Source organism: Ostrinia furnacalis, unplaced genomic scaffold, assembly GCF_004193835.3.
Source record: "Ostrinia furnacalis isolate ACB-3 unplaced genomic scaffold, ASM419383v2 OfSCF2054, whole genome shotgun sequence".
Classification (NCBI taxonomy): Eukaryota; Metazoa; Arthropoda; class Insecta; order Lepidoptera; family Crambidae; genus Ostrinia; species Ostrinia furnacalis.
In genome coordinates, this window is record NW_021132293.1 from 966,477 (window position 1) to 990,572 (window position 24,096).

Sequence of the window (24,096 nt, forward strand, 5' to 3'; positions counted from 1 at the left end):
CAAAAAGCGAATGTCTCTATTCAACTCTATTGATATTGATAAAATGCTATAATGATAAATGATTAATGATATTAGAAATAATATCGAAAAGAAACTGAACGACACAATATTCATTTAATATTGAGTCGGTTTTTTTAAAACTCGGTATTATTTACTTATATCATAATACTTAGGCTTGTTTACTTATTTCTTGCTTGTACATTACCCGTACAACCCATTGTGTTTGGTGTCCAATTGTAGCTTTAAAAACCAATGTTTTGATGGGATGTCAAGTCATTGTCTTAGGTGGTCATTCAAGTTGTCGTTTTTCATTCGCATCCGCGAATATTCGCCCATTTTTGGACATTCGCATTCACAAGAAACGATGTATGTTTGGGGAAAATTATATGAACATGTATTTTAAATATTCAACTAATAGCTGTTGATTTTTAAATAACTTGAAAAAAATCGAAATTGTTCAAGGTGGGAACCGAAGTCCGAACCCGCGAGTTTAAAAATTTCGACGGGTTCATCCAATGTTTAAGTAGCTCATTATGGTGAGAGCAAGCGAAAGGTCGTGGATTCGATTCCCCACCATAAGCAATTCGATTTTTCACGTTATTTAAAGATTTAGTTTGAGATGAGACTGTTAACTCTGCCTACATTTTTTAATAACAAATGTCGATGTTTGATTAGATTAAGCTACCAAATAATTTCGTAGCGCTCTATTGGAAAGACAATATTCGCTTTCGCGAATGTGAAAATGTCTTATTTTTTCCACCGCCAAAGATTAATGAACTACGGATGTTCAGCGAAATGGTCTTCATATACATAAAATAGGATTTTAAATAAACAAACAACTTGAAAAAATCCACCTGCCGAAGGCGGGAAATGAACTCACTCAAGTTGTTGGAAAACCCGCTTTTAATGCTTTTCAAGTTTTTTTGTGGAAGGAAATGACCTTGATAGCCTGGGATATTATAAATTGTAAAATGACTCCAATAGGTATCAGTCACTGTGACTGAACTTTATTTATTTACTAGCTTTCCGCCCGCGGCTTCGCCCGCGTGGAATTTTGTCTGTCACAGAAAAACTTTATCGCGCGCGTCCCTGTTTCAAAAACCGGGATAAAAACTATCCTATGTCCTTTCCCGGGACTCAAACTATCTCTATGCCAAATTTAATCAAAATCGGTTTAGCGGTTTAGGTGTGAAAGCGAGACAGACAGACAGAGTTACTTTCACATTTATAATATTAGTATAGATTTTTTTATAAGACAAAGATAAATGTATCATTTTAAGCCTTGACTTGTCAACTCCCTAACTCGCACTTGTCCAAAAAGATTGTAACTGCTCTGGAGTTGGGTGTTAAGTTCATTAACTACGTGTGATGTATGTTATTCGTAAAAACTTCTGTTTCAGTATCCTTGATTGCGATGTTTTAATTGTCAACAGATATCAAAAGATGAGGTTGCGAAGATAGTAGCGGGATTCGAGAATGAGTCACTCCTCACGAGCGGCGGAGTGACGATAGCGGGCACGCGGTACATCTACCTCAGTGGCACAGACCTCATCATACGCGCAAAACTTGGCAAAGTCGGCGTACACTGCATGAAAACGAAGCAAGGTAAACAACTGTTAAAAAACCCATAAATCAATCTAATTATGTATGAATTTTCTGAGCTTTTGTCTTAATTTTCTCTTTTTTTTGTCAGCATGTAAAATTAATATGAGTTTTTTCTTATTTTATCATTAACGTAGGAAACATTGAAGTTATTCACAGATATTGTGCTTATTTAGGCCCTACAGCTGTTAAATGTAATAGATGGATGTGGAATTTACGTCTCTGTTTTGTTCCAGCCGTTGTCATTTCTCTGTACGAAGAACCCATCCAGCCCCAGCAAGCCGCATCCGTAGTGGAGAAGTTAGGAGACTATTTAATTACCTGTGGTTATTAGAGGTAAGTTGTAATACATAACTTTATATTTTTCTGGCTCTTGCACGTGATCACTCGTCGGTTTATTGTTGGTTGGAAGTCTTCAACTCGTTTTTCTTCTTTGCAGATCGAAGCGCGCCGTGATCTAAGAATACTATAAGATAATATTTTTTCCACAGGGAAATAAGTAACTGCATTTTGTATATTCTATAAAGTGATAAGGACCGTTCATTTGTTTTGATATTTGATAAATTATGGCGTCATCAGTGTCTGATGCGTTTAGTAACTGCAGATACAATTACTTTGCGGATTCTGGACCCATTTTTTATACCGCTCACCGCTTCCACAGAGTGATTGTTACTGTGAACTGGTTTAAAATTGTATTTTAAAATTTGCTTTCCTTGACCCGTATAGTAAAGCATAATCAAAGCTTTGCAAGCAGGTCTCAAAGCATGATGTATAGAGATTTTTTTTAGGTTTTCTCTTCAAGCATCTTGATACGTGTCTCTTAAAATCACACTTAATATTTTTATGAATTTCTTTGTAAATCATCAGATCATCTGGACATGCGGATGCTTGATTAGAAGTATAATAACCACGTAATGAAATTACTGTAACAATATTATACGACATTATATATAATTACAAAATAAGCATTCGTGTAGTAAGGGCTTGTTACAAATGAAAGACACTGTAACCCAAGTATTACAATTTTAAAAAATCTCTAGTCCCACTGGAACCATCGTGTGAGTAATATGTCCCATACACCGGCGAGGCGCGGCCCGCTGCCGGGCCCCGGCTCGAAGGCACACGCGCCCCCATATCAGAGTTCTGCTAAGCTTTCTTTTAATTGCGTCGCATTTATAATGTTGTGTAGTGAATAATAAACATTTTGCATTCTGTTCTTATAATGTCTTGGCTACAGAAACTAGAAGCGCTCAATTACCCTGTATCCTGAAATAAGGCTTGCAGTAAACGAAGGGTGCATATTGTTTATATTTGATATTACTACTATAGCTTTGTACATTGTTTCTGATAAGCGATGGGAACTGTGTCTATCTAATAATAAAATGATTTGTATTATAAAAAGTGTTTTTTCTTACAAAATTACCTATCTTATCAAGGGGTTTAGAGGGTAAAGTTACCAATAATACGAAGTAGATATTGCTAATGAACATAATTTATTTTCTTTTGACAAATCTACAATATTATTGAGTTAAGTACACTCGAATACAAGGATTGGTATAAAATGTTAAACTTGTAGCAATAGCCTATCAAGTGGTTCTTTTAAAATTACAACACACAGAACCATCCCTAGTACTACAACCATGAAACCATATATCCACCTGGATCAATGGGGCCCAAAAATTTCCGCGTTCAACATAATAATTATTGCAATAGCACAACAATCACGTTTCGACGCGTGAATAACATCACGGTGTATCAACGCCGTGTCTCGTTGTGCAATATCGCCACCGATATGCGTTTCGCGTGCTTGGCTGTAACCAGGTGAATTATGTGGTTATAAAGAAAACGTGGAAAATTCAGTGTGTAAACTCTTATCATGTGATATTTTTATTGTGAATATAAATGTAGATCCAAAACTTTTATCTGAACTCTAACTGACATGGGTTTTATAACCGAAACTTATTGTACGTACATGCTACGTGGTTATCTACATTTCTACACTTTAGCTATTCAAAAGGAAAATTTAGTTTTTGATTGAAATACATGCGATCTTACAAATAAATTATGCGTTGAATACAATAATATTAGACAAATTAATGATACTGCTATACATTTCGATTTAACACAAACATAACACGCGATTTCAACAAGCTAACACGTCAATCTTGATTATTTGTTGATCATTGAACATGCAAGCATACAAAGCCGAGTAGGCTTTATTTATCTCAAAAATAAATTTGTTATTTTTTTCTTATAGGTAATTCATTATACCCAAATCCAACGCCGTATTATTCACAAATATGTCCTAAAGCTTAATTAATGAACTTGGTGATTTGAAAGTATAAAATACATTATGTGTGACACAATGCCAGAAACGTTGGTATATTCACTTACAATATGTGCATGGAACGTTCAGTTCCTATCTCACTTGCAGCTCTATAGTAAGAGGTACTAGAAGAAGTTTAAGGTTGTCCTATTAGCATCATTTTCCAAAGGTTTCTTATGAAATATTTTTCCGATTCGTATTAGTATCAAAAGTCTGTTAGCGCATCATGGATGCTCTAATGAGTAGTGACGAGATTTTTTCCATAGGCTCCTGAAGAATCCTTTCCGTTGTTTCTGGCCGGGATGCTCCTCTCCTGTGACAAACAAAGAGTATAATTAGTTACGCGAGGATTCTGACATGTGATGATAACAAACTTCCGCCAGTCGCCTGTATAAAACACGATAGTACTAATTTTCCTGTGTATTTTGTACTCAGATAATGTAAATGTTTGCAAATCGTTTTTTAAACTGAACTTGTTTGTATAGAATGGGTTAGTGAACCCTTTCAAGGGGAGGGCCGCTGAAAAGCGGGGGGTTGGGGGCGGACTACGTATACGCGAATGTCAAGTGTACAATGTACGCATCTCTGTCGCATCGGATGGAGGCGGGCGGCAGCGATCGATAGGAACCGACCACGTGCCGTGCGGAAGAAAACAGACCAACAACACTATCCTTGGTGAAATATAACTTCAAAAAAGTTACAGATGCTTCTAGTTCTTACATAAAATTGCGGTTCTTTAAAATATAAATTAATCATTTCTGTGGCATTGCAACTCGTCACTCACGCTGACGACGATTTAGCCAAGTAGAAGCTGCATAACCAAACAAGCAATTACTTAGTTATATTAGTAAAAGTACCGTTACATTTAGTAGAAAAAAGGCTAGATTAAGCCCGTTCTCTTGCATAGTTGGTGCTCAGCACAGCCAAACCTAATTAACTGCACTTTTTACTAAGTTGCTCTGGATAGAGACATGAATTAATTTAAAGCTCACGAGACCGTGAATGATTTCTTTCGAGATTCAATTAAACATCTTTTAGAAAATCATGCGTTAGGAGCATGAAGATGTATCTTTACGTGAGTGCGTCAAAATTTCATCCAGACAGTATAAAGAGACAACCAACAAAACTGAATTAGTTCACTGGTAGAAAGTAAAATTGATATTGATCTGGTAACTTTTCATGTTAAATATTAATATTTCTTTCTAGGACATCCGAGAATAGATCAGTAGGTAGTAATTTTCCAGCACACGTCCCAAATGCCACGCGTGCTGCTCAAAATAGTATCTTGACGCTGACCCAGTATTTTGAAATCCGACTCCGGTTTTAGAAAACAACGTTTTAGTCGATTTAGTTTTACGTCACTGGTTAAAAACTAATTAATAATCATGTCATAAGTTAGTAGGTACGTAATGTCCCTAATTAATTTCTGGGAGATTTAAAAAGCTCTGCAAGAGCTTTGAATGTTAAAAATTTGGAATGCGCTATTTCTAAAAAAATATCTTTACCTACTTGTTACGAGCGGAATTGAGACGAGCTTCCAAATTGAAAGCTTTTCCTTTTCATTCTTTGTTCATTCTCAGTTTTATGTTAGGTGTCACTGTTTGAGAGATAATACTTTCTGATTCAAAAAATCTTAACGTTTAACGCTGAATCAGCACCTACCGAGAAAAATATGAGTCATTAATTTGTCACTGATGAAATCAGGATTTTGTTTGGGATTGGTATCCGCGGGACATAAATGACACTTAAAATAAACGGGTCACGAAGATGGTTTGGGAAGTGCGTAGGGCTGTTCGAGTTGGGGAGCGTGGTGCGGGTGGGGGGGAGGGGCCGCGGGGTCCAGGGGTCGTCGACACAGCGGTGAAGGGCAGCGAGGTCGGTGCGTTCGCTTTCGTCGGCGCGCGGCGGTGGCGGGTGGGACATATTGATCGCAGCCTCCGCGCTCTCCCGCGGACGGCCTGAGCCGTCAATGATCCAGTCGTATCTAACTTTGTATGTTAGAATATTTTTAGATTGCTATAATAGTCACTTTTAGAAATTTACGTGACTTGAAAATTTAAATTTAACGAAAACACCCTTTTTGTGCTTTGATTTTCAGTTCTCGGTCTGTTTCACTTTATATTTATAAAATATATTTTAAGTAGTAGAATAGCAATTTTTGGTTCCAAACGGTTGGTTGAGTAAGACCGACCGCACATGACGTACTTTTAATTTTTTTTAATCAGTTTTTATTGTTAGTTAGTAATATTGAGAATAACCTACCAAAAAGTACCGCCACAGCACAGCATTACACATACATAGTGCATTTTCAGACTGTTCTTTCGGCGTAATTACCTACAAAGTCCTAACTAAGTCGGCTGCGTGCGTCGTGCACTGTTAACCATGCTTTATTTCAAATATTCAACCGTCACGTTAACGTTACATACTGCACCTAGTCTTATCTTTTTTAGGTTCCGCATAATATTTAACTTACATAAATTTATCACCAAGGAAAATCCCTAGCGAAAGTAAGTTTCTTCGCAATACTCTACTTTCGACTAATTCGTAATAAATTCGTAGAGTTAGCTAGTAGAACGTCAGTTTTTCCAGGACTTAATGTCATCGCTCTTTTGCTAGTCAGGCTTACATCCAAATGGATTGGGTTGGAAATTGACTTGGCTAAGCTACGTTGTAGGTATGTGCAATTCCATTTGGAGAATCGTCAAGTTATTTCCTACACAAAGTTCCAGCTAATCCAGTGCAAACTGCGCTCCATGCTTCAGAAACTGCAGATCCGGCATAGTGAAAACACAGACAGAATTTAGTTTACATACATACTGAAAGTACTGAAACATGTTAAAAACTACCTGCTTAAAGTACACGTTCAAATTACGTTACCACCAAGAACGCGCTGAAATATTGCCATATTTTATGTTTGATTTTGCCGACGCGGGACGCCCAGTTTTATTTTCCGCGATTACTGCTTGTCGCCCACGTAGATATTACGAGTGGGTTTTGGTCGATAAAACCTTTTATCTTAACTACTACCTACAAAACAAGATAGACCAAATGTGTCAAAATGTGTTTAGTAAGCACATCATACCTACCTAGTCAGTAGAAGATTTTTTATATTCCTACTGTTAGAACTGAGGTTAAGAATAAGAAAAATTAGAAAGAGTTTTAAGAAAAAAGAGAAAATCCTGTAGCAAGATAGCCTAAAGGATTTTTTGAAAGTATAAAATAGAATAGTGACTGAGTTTCTTGCGCTGCTTCTTCTCAGCACTGGCCCATTTATTGTCCCGAAGCAGTGGTAGGGTTAATATTGGGACGTGTAAAAGTGCTTTTTAAAAGCCTATTTGCAAAAATAAATGAGTTTTATGAGTTTTTATGAGAAGAACGAAAGTTCGTTGATAATAATTATGCAGGACTTATCGTTTACTTAACGGATTGTCATTTGAGTAATCCAGGTTATCCGGATGGCCACAGAGACCGCGGCGGCGCGCGGGCGCCGTCTCTCGTGTCCGCAACACGATAACCTGCTCTTGCGCTCAATTCCCACATTGGACTCGATTTCGTCAGTTTTCACTGTCTCTGTTAAACTTTAATTAAAAGTCGGCAGTTAATGTAAACCATGTTAACACATGGGTAAAAATCTTCTCGTGTCAGACGAGAAGACTTATCTAACGGAGGCCTTTGTCTTTGTCCAGTGGACGCGACGTCAGCGTCATTTGGCTGAAACGAACGATTATTATAGAACGTTCATTGGATGAAAGATATTAATCATGTGTCAACCTTTATTGCAAACTACAGTATCATAAATCTTCCAGGCCAATGTAGGTACGTGATATGAAGGTCTTGACCTTTTTTATCAGTATCATGCAGGGCGTTTATACCTACTCATACTGCACATTAATTATCGTGTTAATTAAACAAAGATTTTCTTGTAAACAGTTTACTTTCATGACATTTATTATTAGCATTACATTTATGTATATTGTGGCGAATACAAACAACCCAAAAGTCTTTAAAAGTAGGAGTGAATGGTCATCTTCTTTCTAACAAGATTGCATTAATTAACGGTGCAAAGCCCGACATACTTACCTACTATAAAAATGAAAGTTTCTATGCAAGTCAGTTTCCTAATTTATTGTTATTAAATCTGGAAAATAGTTTACTGATAATATCTCATTTAGGGTGGATTCGACCAAACAAGAGTAAATATTAATCTCAGAATATGAGTATTTCCGTATGAGACCCTATTTCCCATACTGAAACTGTCAATGTGCCAGTTAGTTATACCAGGAGTTATTCTCGGATAAAAGTTTGGTCGAATCGGGCTTTACAATGACTTCTGAACTAGCCTAGCGCTATACCTACTTACCTACCTACTTATTCAGTAAAGAAGAGTATCTTCGGGTATACAGTTTATATGTGAAATTTTAACAAAAAGTTACTTTAATTGGGTTCATCTATGATAGAGTATTACCAAAACTGTTGTATTTGCTAACGTGGGTAGGACTAATACATTTAATACCTAGTCTCTTTCGAGCACTGTATGTGGCTTAAAATTATTAGCTAATGCACTAATTAGCAATGGCGTACTGAACAAGTGTAATAATAACAGACTATTCAAAGGTGCCTACCGATGCAAATTGCTAATTAGTTAATTGGACTTTGTATTAACGTATGTAGGTAGGTTATCGTGGAATATGTTTATGACCGGCGACCGCACAATCTTAGTAATGAGCATTGGTGGAACTAGACATTACAAAATTATGGTTTATTTTTAAAGCCAATGTGCCGCAGATGTGAACCTTTCAATAACGAGCAAATTGAATGAAAGAAAAATTCGGCAGCATGTTATTGAAAAGTAAGAAACGTAGAAATTGTATTCAGTAGGTACTCTAGATACCAATAACTCTATGAAAATGTAACTTACAATGGCTCTAAACTCTAGACCCAACCCAACGCGACTCCACAGAGATTTACGAGTAAAATGTATTCGTATTCGAATTCAAATATCATCGGTAAAATTAAAAAATCGAGTCCCAGGTCGAAGCGAAGCGGTCGTAGCCGTAGGATGGAGCGCGTGGGTCTACTTTCTCAGAATAACGGGCCCGCCAGACCAGTGGGATCCGCCCGAGGCCACCTCTCGCCACACTTTTGACGAATAAGTATTAATATGTTCAACATACTTAACCAACGTTTAATATATTATTAATATACATATTTTAAATTGATTCTATCACCATTTGATTGGTGTCCTCTTCCTCGTCATCGTGAAGTTTGCATATCATTAGTAGGTATTTAATAAATTTTCTTCTAAAGTCCTACAAGAAATCATGTTTTAAGTATGAACCATCTTTCAGAAAGCATTGTCTATTCTATTGGTCTCAATAGAATGAAATGTCTGGGGTAAGTATTGATTTTATTTAAGTAGGTAGGTAAGTGTAAGTAAATTATGTAAAAGTAATTTAACTTGTCGAATCAACTTTTTGAAACAAAAACTTACTGTGACCGCGCATATCACGTCGTGTTCGGTTAAAGCTCGCTTAAAAATGTTCCAGCGAGTAGCGTGTATGAAAAAGTGTGCTCGCCAAATGTGTCCGCGGTCAGCCGCCAGTACAACATGAATTATTAATTTATTGTAGACCAACGGTAGGTATAGTTCAATGACCCCAGACTACTTAGGCAAACCACAAATAAGCTAGCGCGTGTTGTTATTATTATTATTGATATAATTATTACAACGAAGAGCATCTTGGCATAGCATAGTAGCACTTTAGTTTAGATTTTAAACCTTCTATGAAGTTTACTGTGGATTAAAATAATTGAAACATTAATTATAAATAGGGATTATGTAGCGACACATGTATGGGGCAGGAAAGTTCTCGAGTGGCGACCACGGGCTGGAAAACGTAGCGTGGGCAGGCCTCCTACTAGGTGGACCGACGATCTGGTAAAGGTCGCGGGAAGAGCCTGGATGCGGGCAGCGCAGGACCGTTCATTGTGGAAAACCTCGGGGGAGGCCTTTGTCCAGCAGTGGACGTCATTTGGCTGAAACGAACGAACGAACGAACGATGTAGCGACACGTTGCCCAATTGCAACTGATAATTAATCGTTTGAGTTGTAGGTAGGTATGTACAGGAAAATTGCATATATGTAAAAAGCTTAAGAGCATAATACATACGTATTATGTATAACAAACAGTTCAATTTAGTATACTAACTATGTAATAATTACGTAGAAACATTGTTATTAAAAACACTTCCTTAAAATCACATCATTTCCAAAAATACGAATCACTGATCAAGTATTTTACATGATATCAGAGTGACTTGTAAATTTTCTGAAAATTTTACATTCTTATCGGCTGTTTTACGTAGGTATATGACTGGAATATGCGAGGTATTCGGTTACACATCGTAGGTCTACACTGGAACCGATCCAAATGTTGCATATGACGTGAGTGTTTACCAGTAAGCAGCTGTAGGCTAGGAATAAATACGAAATTGTGTGGGAGTTACGAAGGGTGTAAAAATTAGAACAGTTCCACTTTACGTAACATTATAACCATGCCATGGGAAATTGGGAATTTAATAAAGACTCGTGACATGAAACATGGTGGTTTTAATGGGTTGGTTAGTAACTGTAATAGAGCCCGGCGCTCCTAAAAGTTGAGGAAAAAGGAATTTAATATTAAATATCAACTGTAGACAAGTAAATAACTAATTAGTATTCATTATACATAGCGCTATGCAAAATAAAGTAAATAATTAGGTTTAAGGATACACCATAACCACCATGTTTGTGTACCAGGGAAAATGTAGAGTCATGTTAAATGAGTATTTTTCTTATGCTTTATGTTAAAATGCTATCAAACTGAAAGTGGTTTTTACAATTGTCCAAGTATCTACATACTTACATAGTAGTGGTATGTGATGATAATGAAATACCTGGCTTTCTAAAACAATTACCCATCCAAAGTTTGTTATCTCGGTCACTGATAACGAAGGCGAGTCAGTAAGTACATCAATTAACGAATACCACGACACTTGGCTCACCCAAACATTTTAATGGACATGATGACTCTGACCAATTAAGTTCCCATTCGACCGTCGAAGACAAGAGAAGGTGGCATCTGACGTCATCAAATACTGCACTACTTTTAAAAATAACAGTAATGTTGCAATGTTCAATTCATCTCAGTTGCTTGCTAAAAACAGATGAACGCAACGAGAATGAATCGAGTTCATTAGCTTTGTGCGCGCTAGTGTAGAGTATTATAGGTTGGAGAAATTTCAGTTGGAAATGGCGATAAGTTACACATCATGAATTTTGCAAACGTTTAAATAGGATATTGTCAAGATTTAAAAATACTCGTAAGTACCTTTGTTTTTTCAGTTTCTTAAGAGTTTTTCCTATTTTCACAATTAATGGTACCTAACTGAAAAATATACATAAATGTTTCTTAGTTATATTATTTGTAGGCAAAATGATTCCATTAACAACGGAAGAGGGACGTTCACGTCCTGCTTTATCTACATTCGTCATATTGATATGTCACGTCTCATGATATGGTGTGTATGATGATTACCATTATCTTTTTGCCGGTTCCGAATGTTACAGGCAACAATAATGTGTTTTAAATTTATGTAGCTCTCAAAATAATTAGGTAATTTAATATGAACTGATCAATTCTCAGCGGGTGGTTAAGTACCAGTGGCATGGCGACATTAATGTAAACTGTGTTGTTAAGACAGCCTTTTGTTTTGCTTCGTATCGTCACTGTATATTATATTGCCATAATGATTGACGGACAGGCGTTGATCAACACGGCATGCGCGTTAAACTAAATATTCCATTGTACGAAACCTGACCAAAGCTCTACCTACTTTATCATGAATGTGCAGTTGCGATTTTTAATTTGCGTGTTAAAAGCGGGATTTTTGAGGCAGTGAAATGTCTGGGGAGGATTCCAATTTCCGCAAAAATACGGCAGGATGGGGTATCCTCCCGGCCAGAGTCGTTGTCGCCCCTGCAGAGAGGGGCCCGCGGCGCGTGCGGGGGGCGGCGGTGAGAGACGGGAGGGTGGGCGAGGGAGCTGCGTAGCCGCGAGGGTGGCGCTGCGCCTGCGCGCTGGCGCCGCAGCCCCCGGGGACGCCGCATGTGCGCCGTCTCCCCTCGCCTCCGATACATTTGCTCCACGCTCGATTATATTAAGCACTCATTCAAGCCCTAGCACGCGATTATCGTCATAGCAACCATGCTCTTGTTCACTGTTGAATGAGCTCACCATAATCAATTTCTAGTAAACCGTACCTTATATTATGAAGTAGTTGAGTGAGACTACAATCTGTATTTTATTGATTCTTTTATCGGCTCTAAATTGCACCCCACCCATAATTAGCGACTTGAGTAGTCCGGTTAACGTATTAAACTTTTCATCGTACATTGATTGATGCAATTAGATAACGAGCTTAGTAGATTTTCTTGCGGAGTTTTGTAAAAAGTAGAGAAAAAAAAATACTGACCGTTGGCGGAGCGGGCTGCGGGCGATGTGGCTTCCTTGCTTCGTGCGTTTTCTTTCTCCTTCCCGTTGTTCCCTGCGACAAAAATAATGTTTATTACTAAAAACTAAAGGGTAAGGTGTACTCACTTACGCGTAGTAAGGATTCAGAATTTACGTCGCACTTTTCATAAACGCGGACGACCACGCCAGAATGCGAAAATTTGTGGTCCTACGAGATCACCTTTCTCTTTTCTCATAGTTTCGCTAAATTCGATGCATGTAGAGGCAATACAGATATTTATAAAACGTATATGAACTTCAATAAACTCTTATTAATTTAAAAAATGAGGGTAAGATGAAGGATAAGGTAGAGCTACTCAACTTACAGAAAAAGGATTAAGTATCTACGACAGCTTTAGCTCTAGTTAAGATAAGATAAAGATTAGATCTCTTCAAAAACAAAAAATATTATCATAATGTGGTAGCTATAATCTAATTTGGTTAGGGATTTACACTTTGGGATTAACAATTACAAATCAATACTCAGAAAACACCTTATATTGTTACATTTCTTATCCAATGACTTAAAACCTATGCCAGGCGTTGGATGATAAACGGCCTGATAACGTTGCTGGAAAATTTATCTAAATTGTTAACTCAGCTAAATTCGCGATAATGTACAAATTATTGCAAAGTTTTGGTCACGTCGAAAATATTATGCGTCGGCCGATTGCCGGTTTTGGTACAGTTAACAAATATACAGTTACCTAGTCGACAGACGTGTTTCTATAGGAGCACGGGGTGGGGACTGAGGGGTGAGACGAGAGATCTCACCCCACAATCCTTAGTTACTAAAATATTGACCGGTTTTATTAAATTGTACAATAAAAAAGATTAAACATGTAGCTTATGATTTAATATGGACTTTGGACGTTTGTAAGTAAGTAATAAAAGTTATAGGGGTATTTTTTGCCTCATTTTTTGTCTTCTAACTTTGAGCTCTACACTAATAGCGTAAGCTTTTTGAGTTATAATAAAAATGGAAACGGTGTTATGAAAGACTAAAGTAAATGTTGTAAAACATAAATCTTGTAGGTAGCATGAAAAGATAATAATTTATTTAATATAGTCCAATAAACCTCTGTAATTTCAGGTTTCAAAGTGCTATTGATGTTTATATCACCTTACCATGTTTATTATGGGCGAGCGTGATATCGATTGCGCTTCAGCTACATAGTTGCTTTCGATTTACTAAAATGGGTTCTCGTAAGGCTCAGTTGGCAATAACCGACGATAGCGAGACACGTCGTGAGAGAAGTTGCATTCCCGGGAGGATCCCTTTTGCGTCGTAGCCTGTGAGGACCGGTTACGCGAGCGTTCACCCGGCCGCAGCACCCTCGCGAATTTTACGCCGCTCACTCTACATTGTCTCGATCGAAGCCAACATGAACATTTGAAATCATTCAAAATTTTTACCAGCTTATAAATCTAGCTTGAATTAAAATGACTACAAAATTATATTGAAATGAAATGAGAAATCATGATGTTTGCCGTCATCATTTTTGTAGAGTTCGGATTATCCTTGTTATGTTCGGCCGGCTATCGCGCGATAAAAGGCCAAATATTTTTATCGTTTATAGAGAAATGTTATCTTTATAATAAGGTAGGTATCGGTATTATCGATTGGTACCAACGTAAAAGGTTCGGTATATTGCATTGGAGCCGAGTGCGGTTGTTTGACGTCGCCGGACGGCGCGACCTTGGCAGTGGCGTTGACTCCCGCGGCCTCAAATCGCAACCGACCGTCGCGCCATAGATTTAACACATGAATCGTATAGCATCTGTAGACGGTTAATGTGGATATTTATGGAACTTACGTTAAATGGGCGTGTAACTATATGCTCGCTTGCTGCAGGACTTTGAAAAGTTGTTTGTCAAGAAACACGAGCGTGTATTCAGGGATATCATGCTTGTATCACTTTAAATGGTCACCTGTGTTTCGCGGAATACAGTACCAGCTGAAATTGCGGGTTCGAGGCCCACTGGGGGGCAATTGTTATCGGTTGTTTTAATCACGCTCATTTATAACCTGCTTACTGGCTCGAAGAGATTAAGCCCCTATGACTGACGGTTTAGTGAATCTGACACTTAGCACACACGATAAGAATAAGAAGACTAGACCAATTTGTCTAAATGTTTATTTACGCTCAGTAAATTACAGAAAATGATCAAAAATGCGCGCCTGTCATATGCAGGAAAAACGCCCATCCTTTATCCTGGAGCACGATACGATTTCTTATTTCTCCGACCTATAAATAGCGCCCGGGGCACGGAATCGAAGGCAGGGCGCCGAGATAACTGAGCTTGAACAGGAAAACCAGTATCTGACGTGGCTGGTCATGTAGTTTATGTGGTGTCGACTGACCAACCACAATCGAAAACCGCCAATCGAGGAAACAGTCTTGTAATAAATCTATAATTAGAACTGACGTAAAGTTTTCCTACACTAAAATTATGCGANTATGTGATATTATTGGGCTGTGGTGAGGAACGATACCGGTAAAGCTAATTGGCTATGCTATGGCTTCACTGTTATTGTTTGCATTATCAATGTGTGTATTAATTATAACTTGATAAAGTTAATATACCTACCTATTACAGGAAAATGACACAAAATGTACAGCAAATTACCACTTGTATTGTAATACATTGGTAGTTGGGTCGGTTTTTAGAGATTGTTTTCCTTCCTTTCTTTTTCAACTTATAGACGTCTACTGCTAGACAAAGTCCTTTTACAACGACTGGTCCAGTGTTTTTATCAAGTATCTACCTACTTATAACTTAATGAAAAGATTGAAGATTTCAAACAATGACCAGAAAATATATCTATCATCGGCATCATTCTTCAGTTAAACCTTCATTTCATCATTCCGGTCTAAGCTTCAATGGTTACCTATACCTTTTCGACGAAAAGTCAGAATCCTTCTAACACTTTTTTCAATCTTAAACAATACAAATTCTCCTTCTTACCTAAAATCCCAATATACGCTCCTCAGTTCGACTCACTCTCGTCAACTACGTTCCTCTAATACGCTTCTTATTTCCACTCCTTCTCATCGTACAGGTTTTCTTTCCAACTCTTTTCTTCTACATTCCATTCGTCTTTGGAACGGTCTCCCTGAAAACGTTAGGCAGGCTCCCAGCAAGTCCACCTTTAAATTCCATGTGCGCAAACCAACATTATCTCGCTAGTGTTTCATCTTCATAATTTCTGTTCAACCTCCTTTTTTTTCCCATTTTTTTTCCTTCTCTCTTTTTTTTTGTCTCCCTTTGTCATCCATCCTATTATTATATATGTATGTGTCCATGTATGTATTCATATGTTATTTATGTAATTATATTTTTTCTAAATTCGTAATTATTCTATACCGCCTACTTTATTCTCAGTTTGGCCCTAAGGTTGACTGGCAGAAAATTCCGAAAGGCATTAAGTCCGCCTTATGTACACCGTTCTATGTGCATATAAGTTTTAAATAAAAATAAATAAATTAATAAGTCTTATACAATTGTTATCATTATTGCAATAAATCATCATAACTTTCTCTTGCTTTTTTCGTAGCTTAATGATTTTGTTTTATTGTATGCAGGGTGCAATAAAATCATCGCAACAATAAAGAATACCGTAAGCTTTATAAAAATTGTATCTAAGTACCAAACTACTGACATTGCGTGGGTTTTGAAGTGCTCCAAATTCATTGTTCGAAAATCTGCTGTATAGAGCATGTGATACTGCATGTAACGGAAAGTTTAAAATCTTATTTATTGAAATATTCTGTTTTGTAAGAATTAAAGTGCTTAAGGTAGCAAGACTAATTTACAATTTCCAGTAAAAATTGTTTATCTTCTAGGGCCCTATCTAGGCTTAAATTGTTGCAAATCTAATGAACTTTTAAGTGGTACTGAATCCGTTTGCTAAAAAATTTATACTTTGTAGAGCAGAAAGTTAAAAATAACTCAAAATTTAACAGTTTCTAGGCTCCCAAACTCAGACCACACACAGTCATGTAGGACCAAAAGAAAATAAAAAATATTTTCCAGCTTGCTGGGAATTAATTCCTGAAAACTTTAGTTTTGGTACCAATTTTATTCAACTTTCAATATTAACTCGCACTCTGAAACATTAACTATTTAGTTGGGTTATTTTGGAAAATCGCAATATTCTATGGAAAAACTGCAACTGCCCACTTATGTCTAAATGTAGAATTTGCTAACAAAGTAGCATGATACTGTGAGCTAAATAATATTTCCAGAGAAGCGCTGCACAGTAGCCGAAGTGCATTCGCCAGTTGTGTGCACAGGTGGCCGCCGGTATGTGGGTGACGGCCAAGCACTTGCGTGTCGTCTCGCTCGCTTTTAAATAAAAACGACAAAACACATGCGCGAGCAAACGACCCTCCTTCGAGTAATGTCTAGACGTTCTGGATAGGTTTTTGTAGCTTCTATAACTGGAATTGGTGGCGAGATTTTGTTGCGGGAAGTGCAATCATTAACGTGTATCTTTGGCCATAAAAGTTGAGTTAAAGTTCTCTTTTACGTTCGTTTAATCTCTGTGTTCGCGATTTATTACATTATCTCTTATCATAAAGGCGAGGCATATTCAATTTATATAAACACTATTTTGTAATTACTAATTGTACTGGTTTACTTATAAAGTCAAGTGTCACCAAATAGCAATCGTAGTGGCAGTCGAGCTTGGCGCCTTGCCATATCGGATTACCACGAGGCCTTAGTCGAGCGTGATGCGAAAGGATACCACAGAGGTTAACCTTAGTGATCTCACGCACAATAGTTCTAAGCAGATTATGAAAAATATTGCTCTACATTTCACGCTAGCCCGATAGAAAGTGCAACATTTGCTCAAGCGAAAACGTGCAAATCGACCGAATTTAACTTAGCAACACAGCGTGACTCAAAGTTTTTGTGAGATGCGCCCCAGTTCAAAGATAATTTATGTTTCATTTTATAGATTACTTTTTTACGCGTCTGTACTGGACCATATGGCACTGCTTAGTTCCCGACAAAGTCATATCCATAAAAGGCTTGTGAAGTTTTAATTCACTGACTTGTAGAGCTCGACCACACGGTTGTAGTATTTATGGATATTTTGCCTTTAAAGTATGTATTAATTACATACAAACGCAATCTTTAGTAGGTACCTACCTAGGGTTTAAAAATATTTTACAAAGTACACTACATATTATATGTTTTGAACCACAAACGTATTTGTGATGTATTTGAAATTCTATGTATTTACTTGTATGAGTCTTTTTCCTTTAGGACCAGGGTAAACAATATGGCAAACAGGATTATCTTTGTGTTTGTCACAAAACTCACAAAAAACCTAAAGTTTACAGGATAAATCAATCAGGGAGGAAATAATATTATACTCGGAATATTTTTGGTGCCATATTATGTTTAAACAATGCCAATTTGTTGTACCTACAGGTAATTTGTTTTTTGTAAAAGGATAACTAATGGTTACGGAATTATCCCTTTCTGGATGTTATTTTACTGTAGTCATTATTTTTTTATACTTTAATAACCATGAATAGTAGTAATTCTTTAACAAATGTCGGTTAGGTGTGCGTTTGCGACTATAATTACAGAGTGCCAGTACAGTCATCCCTAGAGTCATTGAAGCTCGCAAGCACGTGGGCCTCCAAGGTTATAACGCAAGAGTGCGATTGATATTCAACAGATACCTACCATAGAGCCCGATGAAAAACTACGTACGTAGGAAGCACTAACTATTTCTCGTTACACGTACGTGTTCAAATAGGTAATCGCTTAGGTATTCATCGCATCATTACCCAGAACACATGAGTAAAGCAACTGAGTTAGTATCCTCTTGTTAGTAGGAAGTTCATTAAAACTCACAGATAAATATAGTTTTAGCGTCAAATGACTAAGTTGCTAAATAATTTCAATCCTCATGCATTTGATGTTTTTTCACGATTTTGTCATTGACCCCATACTAAAACGTGTTTGTTTGTCGAGCGCATTCGTGACTTGGATTAATATAAAATCTATAACCTGAATGTTTAGAAAACCTGTTTAAGAGCTTCGGCTATTTTGTTGGAATTGCCTAAGCTCCTGCTACCTGCTAGGTCAGCTTATTAACCACCTCTACCTTTTCGACTTAATGAATAAAATAAAAATATCAGTCGATTAATTAATCGACTCTATAAATCCTAAATATCTACGAGTACCTCTACATAATATAAAAGTAAGAGCATCATATAGGAGGCTTATTATTCCGGCTGGATGTGCGAAACACGTTCCGAGTTCCAGACATGACTATTGATCCTGTTCTACCACAAACGCCTGTAGGTAAGTATAGTTAAGTTCTTCGTATTTTAGGGGTTGTGGAAAGTTTAAGACACCATTGACATTGTATTGTGTCATGGTTAACGGTCGTAAGTTCAAATAAGTGATGGAGCTCTACGTCATGGTTACAGAAATGTGCAATCATAAAGGTGCTATGTGAATGTTAATTAATAATTACAATTTAAGTATGGAATATCAATAATTTCGAAGAATCTATCTTAGATTAGGTATGACGAGGACCGGACATGAGATTGGGCCGCGGGCGGATGCCCGAGCATTAGCATGCGCGCCGCGGCGACGGCGACACTGCGCAGGGAGCACGTTCGCTTGCCTCCACAGATCGATACCGTCCCGTTACCCTATTCCCTTATTTTGAACTTTACGTTCCCGGGATAAGGACAGGGTGTGTCCACCAAACCAGGCGCGGTATACGCGTAAAACATATAGACGTAATGAATTCCTATTCAAGGGGTGCTTACTCACTGGTATCTCGCACTTCCCATGGCTTCTAAGTAAGTAATGTTGGGAACTTACTAAGCACATGCTTGTGCGAATTTCAAATTGGGATTCCATAATTGGCTGTTTAACGTACGGAATCTTCCATCCATTGCATTTTACCATTCGAAAGTTCCGTTAAAAGCCTGTCCAATTATTTTGTAGTTTGATTTAGTACCTACATAAATTACAGTAAAAACATCTGCAATTATTATGGCACTATGAATATAACTCTATTAATTTATTTAGTTGCCGTTATTGCAGTTTCCTTATTTTGAAAGTGTTGTTGGGCGCAGGAGCAACTAACTTGATTATGAAGTCAGAATAAAACAAAATATTTTCCTAATAATGCAGTATTAAAATTGATGAAATTTATAAATTGCAGGTGTATTGTATATACCTGCCCATAATGCCAAACATAAGGACTCTAATCTAGAAGTTGCCGAGATGATAAGAGCTGATATCTGCCAGTTCACATAACATCGTGATAATGATACATTTATCAGATTGTATTATCGGCTGGATATTAACGATGACGGTTAAAAGAGCATGCATGAAAATAAATATTTAAGTAGGTAAGTATTCCAGTTTTACCAAGCGGTTTAGTGTCATGAAATATTTTCCAGCAACGATTGTTTTAAATAGCTGTGGGAATTTTTAGAATACGCCAATGTTGGCATATTTCCAAATTATTCGGATTGCAGTAACACACAAACTCAGTTTTCGGTACCGTTTCTTAATCGTAAAATCTGAATGTAGAGACGAAAACCCGCTCTAGTATCTTTAACTACATGANTTAAGTACATGAGGTAACTTCCTAATTCCAGGGTTTAAGTTTAATAATACTGGGCGTTGATAAGTTTTGTAAATATATCTCTTAATGTGTCACAGTTTGCTTAAAAGAATGTTTTTCGAAAGTCGCAAGTCCTCGGTAAGTAGATACAGCCGACTGTTCGAGTATCTAGGGCGATGTGCCGGCGCGGTACTTCTGCGGCTGCGGTCTTGGCCTCAAAGCCGGCTGCCATCTTTGGTAGCGACCGGTTTCATACCAGACCGGCTTTGGAGCTAACAGTTCAATCTCTATAACATTTATTTGCATAAACGTATGTTCAAGAATAAGAACCTAGAACGTACAGCGATGTTTATTTGTTAATGTTCGCGATTGCGACACAAAGGGCATTATGCTTTCTGCGCATCAATTATTTATGCGAGCAATAAATAACAGTTGAGTCAGAAGGCGTTATTATCTACTTTCGCGTCTCTATTAATCACGGAATATGGGTGTATTGGCATCCTCGGGGCGACGCGAGTGCGGCTGAGTCACGCAGCGACAGGAGGGCGAGGATGGCGATGGCGGCCAACGTCTGAATCACTGCAGCGCGCCATGCCTTACTATTATGCACATACTGATGTCGCAGGTAACAGAATCGCCATTGTATGCTATTCACTATTGTGCAGCCAAACTTTTTAGGCCCCGTGAGCGATTGTTAGCGCCTTATTGTTACGCAGCTCGAATGGGCCGGTTTATTTAGATTGGAATAATAACAGGATTTTAACTCAACCAGCAGTTGTCTGTTAATGTTCACAATCGCGATTGTGAATTGAATAGGTAGGTACCTAAATGAAAAACATATGGTTTAAATATGTAGGTACTGTACATCGTTTTATTTATAAAATATGTAAAACAGTCATCAGGAAAATATTTAACAGGAATAAACTTCCTTTACCTAATAGCCTATGTGTTGAAACTTTGAAACGTACCTATCTACGTTTCAAACGTTGTCGCGTATCTACGTGAGCAAATTATAATTAATTCTAATAATTCGTTTACTACGTAAAATGCCACACCACAGTAATGGATGAGTCATACTTTATGTACTTAGCTTTGTGATATTACATACCGGCTGCAGAATACAAGCAAGATACGTACTGCTAGCGCCATCTGTTGGCGTTTGAAGGAAGTGAAAATTTAAGGGGCAGTTTCGTTGGGTGCTGACATTGCATAAATTGCTAACCATACTTTAGGAAACGAAGATTTTGTCGACGACAAATTCATTGATTAATAGTTTATAATAGGTACAATGCATTTAATTACATGCGCTTCATGCACATGGGTATCTTTATTTAGTTTTTTCTCCTTTGTGATTTTAAAAACTTAATTCCGCAATCTATGATAATAAGACCGTTAACGAGGTAGTTCTTTATAATTAGTACTTTGTTAATTGACTTTTATATTTTATTAAATTATGTCTTTATCTGCGGTCAGTCTGGTTTGCTTTAATTATAAAATTTTCGGTCATGGAGACTTGAGTTACTTTTATGCAAAAATTTGGTAAGCTTAGTTAGCTCTTTTAACGCTCCTCGTTAAAATTAAATACAGTGTATGATGATGACTAACAGTAAAATTAGTGTAAAAGTTGATTTAGTTAAGATACAGCGCAGTCGAAGACGTTTATTTAAATAGCCAAAAAAGAATCAGGACGTACGAGTATAGCGTTGATTTCTTTGTTGCAGTAATATAAATTTATGTAGGTTCTACTGTCTTTATTTAAAAAGTAAACCTACCTACTACTACTGTCTTTATTTAAAAAGTCATAACGAGACTATCTCATTATAATAACATTATAAACATTGATAACAATACATACCGCAATTCCTTTGTCTCATTAATGTTAAATTAAATAGGTGTACCTACATTTACTATTACAATGAGGGCTATCGTTTTTATACTTAACAGTTGGCACCCCTGGCGATTGACAGGACCTTACTCTACAGTGACGCCATATTGATGAGTGCAAATGCGATAGTCCTACTACCACTTTCGCGCTCACCAGTTGGTGCCACTGTCTTCGCTACTAGCAAGTGACAGGACCTTACTCTACAGTGGCGCTAACTGGTGAGCGCTAAAACGATAGCCCTCATTCTGACGATTCATAACTATTGTATAAAAATCTATGTAGGTAGTTATAGGAAAGTTCTCAAAATTTCAGTTGACTGCATTATTTTGCTTGTGCTTTCGATTATGCTTTTTCGATTAATTATTTAAAGATGTAGAATGAATGATTAATTGGTTCAGTGGACGCGAAACAATGTAATGCATGATTCAAGGCAGGTCCCAGGGCCCGACGCATATGTGCTGAACTCTTTGATATTTTTCGACGTGACATTTAGGGTATGACGTGTCCTACTTTATGACGCATAGACTCACCTTTTACATGGGCACATTCGCCAGTAATATCAAAAGTATGTTAGAAGAAATATAATTATGTTAAAGCACCTGGTTTTTAATAAAGAAATGGGCATGCTCATCACCTTCATACTTACTCAACATCAAACTTCACAACCTCTACATAAGCAAAAATTCGACGGAAAGCGTCGAAGCGTCTATAAACTAGGTATTCCCTATGTTAGGTTCATCATCAACTAAAAATAAACGCAATTTCCAAACCCTACAGTGAAGAATGTTGATAAATAAAGATAGATGTGACTGATACACCTGGCGAAATGTATCCTTAATTACCTACATCAAATCCGGTTTTCCTAACAGGTTGTTCTTCGTTTCGGGCATAGCCGTTTGTGATTTAAAATCATCATGTTGAACAAAGCTTGCCAACAAATTAGATAGGCCTATTGACATGCGTTTTTCAAACATAGCTGTTTCAATATTGCTTATTATGTAGCTACGATTAGGTATGACGCCATAGACGCGATGAAACGGTGGCTTAACATGTGTGGCGATCATGTGAGGTGAGGTGATAATCTTATCCGTAACCACAGAATAATGGGCATGGACCGGTAGTTAACTTGTACAGCGGGGTATACACGCAACCGTCTAAGAATAATCTGGATCTTATGCCATTTAAAACTTTTATGGGCAGTTGTTTATTTTACGAGTGTTTATTTTATCACCACATGTTGTTCGCATGGGGTCGGACAGGCCCGAGTGATGACTTCTCGCTTGCTAGTTTACGGATAGTCGTTTTGGCGTACGCTCAATTCGTTTGATCTGGTAATTTTATCCGGCTTGTTGTAGGTATAAATATGTTCTGGTGACCTGAAGTCTAAACAGCTAGATTTTGATAATCAGGTACAGTAAGCTATGTCAACTGCCATGAGGATTTACGTGTCGTGTTTTTTTTTAATTAAGGGGCTGTTTCTACTTATCGTTGTATGTTACAGTGGAAAGTAAAATATGCTAACTTTTGTAGATCGATCCAATTTACCTAGATAACCACATACCTATAGTCTTTTGTATTAAGGTAATATCAAACCTATTATTTTAGGGATCCGTGCTTAAAAGGTAGAGTTTCAGGTAGAGGTTTCCATCTGCCTTTTTGCCTGAAGTGAATAGTTTCGTTAAACAGTTTTCAAAACGTGTAGGCGATGGTAAAACGATGTCAAGATAAAGTGGGGATGAGATGAAATAGAGATACCGAGTGAAGGTAAGGAACCCTCATACCGCGGGGGTAGCTCACTCATAATAGTTAATAACATGTTATTTTTTCAGTAAGATCTACTTAGATACGTACCTTCTTAAGCATTCTAGATCGACATTAGGATTCACTAATGTAAATTAATTCAATTAACTTAAAGGGTGGGTGTATGTGTGGGTGGGTCGATATAATTGTAGTCACCATCTAATTAAATATGTAGCTAGGGTACCTAATCGTAGTTAATTAGTTGAGGCATCCTGTGTGTACCATTATGAAATTATATTAATTAATAAGTACTGATGTTCATTTAGAAATGAGCAAGCGTGTAAATAAACAAAAAACTCTATTATTTATGACTAAA

At 37.3% G+C, this 24,096-nt stretch overlaps 2 protein-coding genes across 2 annotated transcripts in view; one reads left to right on the plus strand and one right to left on the minus strand.

The window, feature by feature from the left end:
- The window catches only part of chic (profilin chickadee), a 62,805-nt gene extending 59,963 nt beyond the window's left edge, over window positions 1-2,842 (plus strand). Inside the window, exons 2-4 of the mRNA XM_028306881.1 lie at window positions 1,434-1,605; window positions 1,839-1,938; window positions 2,042-2,842. Coding sequence (XP_028162682.1) covers window positions 1,434-1,605; window positions 1,839-1,936 — 270 coding nt within the window. The 3' untranslated portion in view covers window positions 1,937-1,938; window positions 2,042-2,842. The remainder of the gene's footprint in view (window positions 1-1,433; window positions 1,606-1,838; window positions 1,939-2,041) is intronic.
- A 234-nt stretch (window positions 2,843-3,076) lies between these two features.
- The window catches only part of LOC114354501 (uncharacterized), a 98,121-nt gene continuing 77,101 nt past the window's right edge, over window positions 3,077-24,096 (minus strand). The window contains exons 14-15 of the mRNA XM_028306901.1: window positions 12,443-12,514; window positions 3,077-4,241 (exon numbers count right to left, since the gene is read on the minus strand). Coding sequence (XP_028162702.1) covers window positions 4,153-4,241; window positions 12,443-12,514 — 161 coding nt within the window. The 3' untranslated portion in view covers window positions 3,077-4,152. The remainder of the gene's footprint in view (window positions 4,242-12,442; window positions 12,515-24,096) is intronic.